The 7121-nt window shown below is 45.9% G+C and overlaps 1 protein-coding gene across 1 annotated transcript; it reads left to right on the top strand.

The window, feature by feature from the left end:
* The first annotated feature begins 6332 nt into the window (after nt 1-6332).
* LOC139054376 (protein YkfC-like) lies at nt 6333-6845 on the top strand. Its single transcript, XM_070531296.1, has one exon. It carries the CDS (start codon nt 6333-6335, stop codon nt 6843-6845), a length of 513 nt encoding a protein of 170 aa, XP_070387397.1.
* Nucleotides 6846-7121: the final 276 nt, after the last annotated feature.

Below are 7121 nucleotides of genomic sequence, written 5' to 3' on the forward strand. Positions count from 1 at the left end.
TTTCTGTGGGTGTATGTGTGGCGTTGATGTATGCGTGCATAATAATAATAATTTTCTATCTGCAAGATGCCCATATACATGGTCTATGGAAGTGTTTGTTGCTTGTTCCAGTAACATTTTCTTTTCAGCGCATCACTCTGCGCATCGAGGTAATTCTGGGAGTTTACGGACCGGCCGTATGTAGTTGGAGGCGTCGGAATAGTTTTGACTGTGCGGGGTTCTTTGGCGTACACCCAATGCGCCGCCACGAGCGTTCTTCCATTCCGCCCCCATCGGAATGCGGCCTCTGTGGCAGCGGTCTACCCCGCCAGCTCGAGTTCGGCAGCGCAACGCCATCGCCACTGGACTACCACGGCGGGTTTGCATTGAGAAAGAAAAGCGTTCAAATGAGATAGCACCGCTATTCCTAAGCGATTCCATTCGCATCGTAAAAGCACACTGCACTGTCTTTGAATCTCGCCAGTTAATTTGTGTCACGCGCACCGATCACATATGTCGACCTACGTTTTCATTTCTTAAAGGAAGATAATAATCTGGGTGTGGAAGAAATTCAACACAAAGGCGAGAAAAAAAAGTCATTTTGCATATATTTTAACTGCGCCATTCCTATAGGGATGTTGTTCCCGTGTATATGCGCCGTAGTGAGAATGTTAGTTACATTTAGCCTAGATGTCTTCCCCTCTCTCCAAATAAAGGTTTTATTCATTCCTTTCTTTCCGTCAATTACTGGCTCATCCTCGAAACCAATACATGCTATAGGGACCGAAGTTAGGATCACTACAACAATGTGTGAGTCAGCGAGCCAAAGGCGTGAGTACCGTTCAGACCGGCAGCTGCAGCTGAAGAACCTTCTTACATTAGTAATCTTCTGATCTCGCAGCTCGGAGCACGAGACATGCACGGGACGCTTGCTTTGCAGCACGCCATATATAAAAGGCGGCCAAGGAGGGCGACGATGGCTGCTAGAGATGGGAAAGTGGGCTTCGGAGAACTTAGAAGTCAAGTGCTTCGGATAAATTTCGGTAGTGTAGGGCTGCACACCTCATGCCTATTTTTTTCATACTTTTTTACCTCTGCATCCGGGAATGCAATCTAGCATTTCACTCTATACTGTAGGTTGCTCCGCGATCAGCAATTCGTCTAGCATGTTTATACCCAGTTGCAGTCAGTGATAGCCACTGAGATATCGTGGCGGCTATACCAGCAAAATCAGCCAGCGTTTCAGTTACAGCTACAGCAATTACAAAAACAATCCGCACAAGAAATAGACAGAACGGAATAAACACCGGAAGTGGATGCGCGGCTACTCAAGCTATGGGAGGCGAGACGCGGGCTCACCAAGAGATGGAAAAAACAGAGGCTAAATAAGAAGCTAAAGAAGAAGATTGCTGAAGTCCCCCAGAAGGCAGAGGAATACGCAGCGCAATCGGCAAGACAAGGCTGGCAGCAGTTTAGCAGCTCACAAAACGGCACGCTCAGCACAGCCAAAACGTGGCGAACACTCAAGACACTCATGGACACAACCAAAACCAAATCTGCGAGCAACAAGGCACTTCAAAAGCTCGTCCACCAATATCAGGGTCAAGACGTGGAATTATTATAGGAAATCCGGATCAAATGTTATGGCCGGGACAAGCCGCAAGACTACGAAGGGGACTACCAGGGAACGGAAAAGCCCGAACTCGACAAGCCAATTACACGAGAAGAGGTGTATGCCGCCATCAGAGCAGTCACCAAAAACACGGCAGCAGGAGCCGATAAAATTAAGAACTTCTTGATCCGCAACCTCAGTGATGAAGCGGTGGCCCAACTCACGGACTACCTCAATACCAGGGGCGTAGCCAGGGGGGGGGGGCTTATGGGGCTGCAGCCCCCCCCGAAATTTTTTCGTGCTGTCCATGCAACGCCGACCAAAGCGACCCCCGGCGCCGGAAATCACTCTGGATTTTGTCTAGAATGTCTTTTTCACGCTCGAAAAGACATTTAACCGCGAAGATTGCGAACTCGGGCTGGATTTCGTGGCAACGCCCATACACCGGCAGTAACATAACGCCAAGCAGTCCCATCCGAGCACAATGTTTCAAGGGCGCTTTGATGGTGAGCGGGCTCGCCGCGGCATCTCACTGAGGCCACGGAATCTATGGAGCGCATGGATATCAATTGCGAAACTTTATGGGTATAAATCTCATAAGCTCTTGATGTGAAACGTGCATTGACATTTCCAAAGTTGTGCTTTAAATTTTCAATTGCGGAACTTTGTGGGTTTAATGTTGTTATAAACATTTGACGCCAAAGGTCCATTGAATTTTCTAAAGTCTTACATCGGAACATACAACGAGACAAGCCAAATCAACACACTAGCAGATGAGTTGACAAAGCACGCAGCGAGGTCCAATGAGACGATGTGTTGGGGTGGTTCATTTGTGCCGTCATGTCACATAAAAAAATATCAACAATTTTTTAACCTACGCCAGAACAACCATGTCAAGACACTAAAGCCAGCCAAAGTAACTATGTTCTTATTTATTTTTTCTACTTTGACTTTTATTCGCCGAGAACACATTGAGCCTCTTCAATTCTTTTTGTTCTCGCTACCCTACCCGCGGACTGCCAGAGCGAGCCAGAGCGCATATGTTTTTCTCGTATGGCCCCGACTACCGCGCGGTGCACTTCGGTGGGCGTTCGGTTTGCTCTGGCCGAGGGGATTTTCACCTCACAGAGTTTTGGAAGCTTTCTGGCTAGCAGACGACAAAAAAAAAAACAATGGTCGCTCTCCGCCATCACTGTGGGGACTCGATGGATTGCACCGCGTTCCTTGAGCGGAACCTTTCCGGAAAGTCTTGTTTCGCCGGTGTAGGACACTGAGCAATATGCGTATGGTTCTGAGTGGGCCAATCGTCTCATGTTTTCTTCGGTAATTATTCTGTAGCCCCATTAGGTGCCCGATGTAGGCATTCGATTCTGGCCAAGATACTTCCCTATGCGTATTTTTTTTTTCCATTTCGGTGCCTCCGCCCCACAGAAAAAAAAATACATTGTTGCGGCGCAGCGAATTGTCGCATGGTGAAAGTTCGATTTTGATACTTCTTTTGCGGAAAGTAATGGGCGACGGGACGTTTCAGTTGCCGGATACGCTTATTATATTATTGCGAAAGCAATTATATGGACACTCCAGGCGCATTCCTGCCGTCGCCGTCGCCCTCATGTTTCGCATAAAGTCCAAGGGTGATAAAATCGTGACCACGCGCTGCATGCTGTATGTGCGAGTGAAAGCGTAGGGGGGGAGGTGGAATGGGTGAGCCGACGATGGTGGCTCAGTCTTGTGTGCGCAAAGGAGAAAAGCGGGGAGCAAGCGCGCCGCCTTCCGTCGCGCGCAATACATCGGGGGGAGTGGATGGAATGGGGGCGGAATCTAGGATTCTGTGAATCTATGATTGTGCAACATGTTTATTTGCCTTGCTTGACGCATTACATACAGTTACTTTTTCTTACATACATAGACTCATTGGAGACTTATACGTATACTTAAATATCTTGTTGCGATGTTTTGTGTATACATGCAGTGAACTACGTTTCCAGTGACACTTCTTTGTGCTTTATCAAGCCGTATTTTCACATTTGTATATCCCATTGTATCTTTGCATTTCTAATGTACGAGGGCGAGTCAAATGAAAGTGCGCCTACCCTAACCGCGCAATAATGGTTCGGTTCATTATCTGCGAGGCATGCGCGTAGGAGAACGGCATGTCTCATTTACAAAAGTGACACGCAGGTGTGAAGATAAATGTTGTTTAATGCTCTCATACACTGGGTTGAATATGGTTGCGTCACATAATGGACACTTCAAAAGTTGAACAGCTCGGTGTCGCGAAGTTTTTGACAGCTAAAGGTGTTTCCGAAACAGAAATTAATCGCCGTATGGCTGCCGTTTACGTTGAACACGGCATTTCATTGACCACTGTGAAGCGTTGGAGCAAAAGGTTCAAAGGACGTTGTAAAGACATTCCAAGACCGGGCCAAAACCATCGTGCAATCACCCCCCACACAATTTCAAAGGTTCATGAGCTGATGAAACAAGAACGGAGGATAAGCATCGATGAACTGGCAGACCATCTGAACATCAGTCACGGTTCGGTTCACGCCTTAATTCCTGAGCTTCTCGGTTATCGGCTCTTTGGTGCGCAATGGATCCCCAAGATTTTGATTCATAGCGAGAAGACGGAGAGGTTTCGCGCTGCCTTGACTCATGTGATCGCGCATCACAATGAGGATGACGACTTCATGTTTGCAATTGTGATCGGGGACGAACCTTGGTGCCACTACTACGAGCCTGAAACACGACGGCAAAGCTTACAGTGGAAACATTAGAATTTACCACGCCCAAAGAACGCAAAGGCCATCATTTCCGCTGGAAAGGTGTTGTTGACTTTTCTTTCGGTCGTCAGGGTCCATTACTGATAGAATTTGCTAAATCTTGAGAGGCTATCAATTGTTTCAGATATTGTGAAACGCCAGAATGGCAGTGTCGCAATCAAGAACGAACAACGTGGAAAATTGACGAATGGGGTCATCTGGTTCCACGACAATGCCTGTCCCCACGTCGCTTATGTGGTTAATACAAAACTGGCAAAGTTCAAGTGGGAAACGCTGCAGCATCCGCCATACAGCTCAGACCTGTCACCTTGCGACTTCTGCATTTTGGGGCAACCAAAAAAACAGCTCAAGGGAACCAGATACAGACTTTTTGAAGCAGCAATCCAAGGAGTTTTATAAGACGGGAATCACGCGACTCGTTAGTCAATGGGACAAATGTCTAAATTCTCATGAAGACTACTTTTAAAAGAAGTACCCCGTTGTTGACTCACATTCATTTGACTTGCCCTCGTATATCTTGCAGAATTCCTGCTTTTTATACGTGCCCTCTGTTGCGACTGATTTCGGTGCAATTACTCACGATACACGACCGGTGACAGCTGCTTCTGCGTAATACATTAAAACAAATTACAGCATCATTGAGATTTTTCACTGGCCATTGCATATATACAAGAATGTAAGCACGGTTCTTGAATGACAAAGTTTCATTAACATATTTGTCCTCAACTTGTTCAGTTCATTGCCTTTTAATTTTTCATATCAGTGGCATGCACTGCTTTCCTGGTTTCGAACTGATATAGTTCTCAAGTCCATGTGATATTTTCTTTACTTAAATAGACAAAAATATGGAAGCATTGATATCAGTTATTTTGGGCAATATTTTTGGCACATACGAGTATATTCTTTTATGAAAAAATACATATTTTATTGTTTTGAATGTGCGTAGCGTTCAAGAATTCGTTTGCAGCATCTTTGGCAATGACAATGCAGTTATTATTCATGGATTTGATCCCTTGACAAATTGTTTAAGAGGAAGCTTTAGCTCAGGCCCTATCCGACGCGGCCTATTCAAATACTTGTAAAACGCAGAAACCCTTTTCTTAGATAATCCTGCTAATCGCTTTTATTGAAATTCGTTGCATTTGAGAGAGAAAGTTAAATCCTAGTTCACTTGGAAACAAAACTTCGATTTAGGGCCTGAATGCTGTTTAAAATATTTTGAAAAATTCGAGTTTGAAAATATAGAAGCACGACGTTTACAAACTAATAGCTATGCATGAATAACAGACATTGTGGTTCTGTAAACGGCATCTATTATAACAGTCAAAGCGGACAAGTTTGCTATGTCAATTTGTATCTTACGTGAATTGGTTCCGTTGTGTACAAGGGTTCTGCACAAGCCGTATTTCCACAATACTAAATTTTTTTGAGATTCATGTGTAACATATCCATTTTGTCCTCTGTAGATGTACCATTAGATGCAATTCACAGAATTGTGATATCATTTTTCATTGTTGAGTCACGGAGTTTTAAACTTGATAGTTTCGTTTTCTGAAACCTTTCGATTTGGCCAAAACCAGTAGTCACTAGAACTAAACTTTTTCCTTTAAATGCAACAACAAAAGTTCTGGCTACGCCACTGGTCCCATATATATATATATATATATATATATATATATACACACACACACACATGGGGCCAGTGGCGTAGCCCCCCCCGAACAAAATTTCTGGCTACGCCACTGCTCAATACACAGTGGGAAGCGGGCACGGTACCGAAAGAATAGAAGCACGTGAAAGTGGTCATGATACCCAAACCCGGCATGAAGCTACAGACAGAAAACTTGCGGCCCATCTCGCTAATCTCGTGTCTCGGCAAGCTTTACGAAAGAGTGGTCACCAAAAGAAGACAGCGACACCTAGAAGACAACGAACTGTACCCCCCCCCCCCCCCCAGCATGTTTGGCTTCCGGGCGAACCTGTCAACACATTATGTCTTGCTACAAATAAAGGAAGAGATCCTTAACAAGATCCCCAAAGCAGGCGAAAACATCATCATGGCCCTAGACCTCAATGGGACTTTTGACAATGTCAGCCACGGAGCCATCATGGTAGGGCTAAACAAGACCAACTGTGGCAAGGCAGTCCACGATTACGTGTGGGCATTCTTGTCAAAGCGCACGGCGACAGTAGGACTGGGAGACCTGCGGAGTGATACCTTTGACACGCCTAACAAGGGTACCCCGCAGGGCTCGGTCATTTCGCCAATTCTCTTTAACATCGCGATGATCGGGCTATCTCAGACACTGAACGAGATCAAGGGCATCCGGCACGCCATGTGTGCGGATGACATAACGGTCTGTTTAAATCAGGGATCATTAGGCCAAAAAGAAGAAAAGCTTCAGAAGGCGGCAACATGCGTCGAACAATTCGTCAAGGAGAGAGGCCTCGCGTGCTTAACCAAGAAATGAGGAATTCTGAGGATTGGAAGGAACACAACCAAGGAAAAGATAGAAGTGTATCTCGAAGGTCAAGTCATACCAGAGGAGGACATAATACGCATCCTCGGCATGTGGATCCAGAGCAGCAAACGGTGCGGACACACGCTAGGCCTGCTCAAGCAATCGACGGAGCAAGTCAGCAGGATGATCACGAGAGTGTCGCAAAGACGGAGTGGCATGAAGGAGGGGGTCACGATTAAGCTGGTCAGGAGCCTGGTGGTCAGCAGGGTCACGTACTCACTCCCG

Source organism: Dermacentor albipictus, chromosome 1 (genome assembly GCF_038994185.2).
Source record: "Dermacentor albipictus isolate Rhodes 1998 colony chromosome 1, USDA_Dalb.pri_finalv2, whole genome shotgun sequence".
Taxonomy (NCBI): domain Eukaryota; kingdom Metazoa; phylum Arthropoda; class Arachnida; order Ixodida; family Ixodidae; genus Dermacentor; species Dermacentor albipictus.

What these genes read in the sequence shown, in the direction of transcription:
- LOC139054376 (XM_070531296.1), top strand. Translation starts at nt 6,333, where the DNA reads ATGTTTGGCTTCCGGGCGAACCTGTCAACACATTATGTCTTGCTACAA.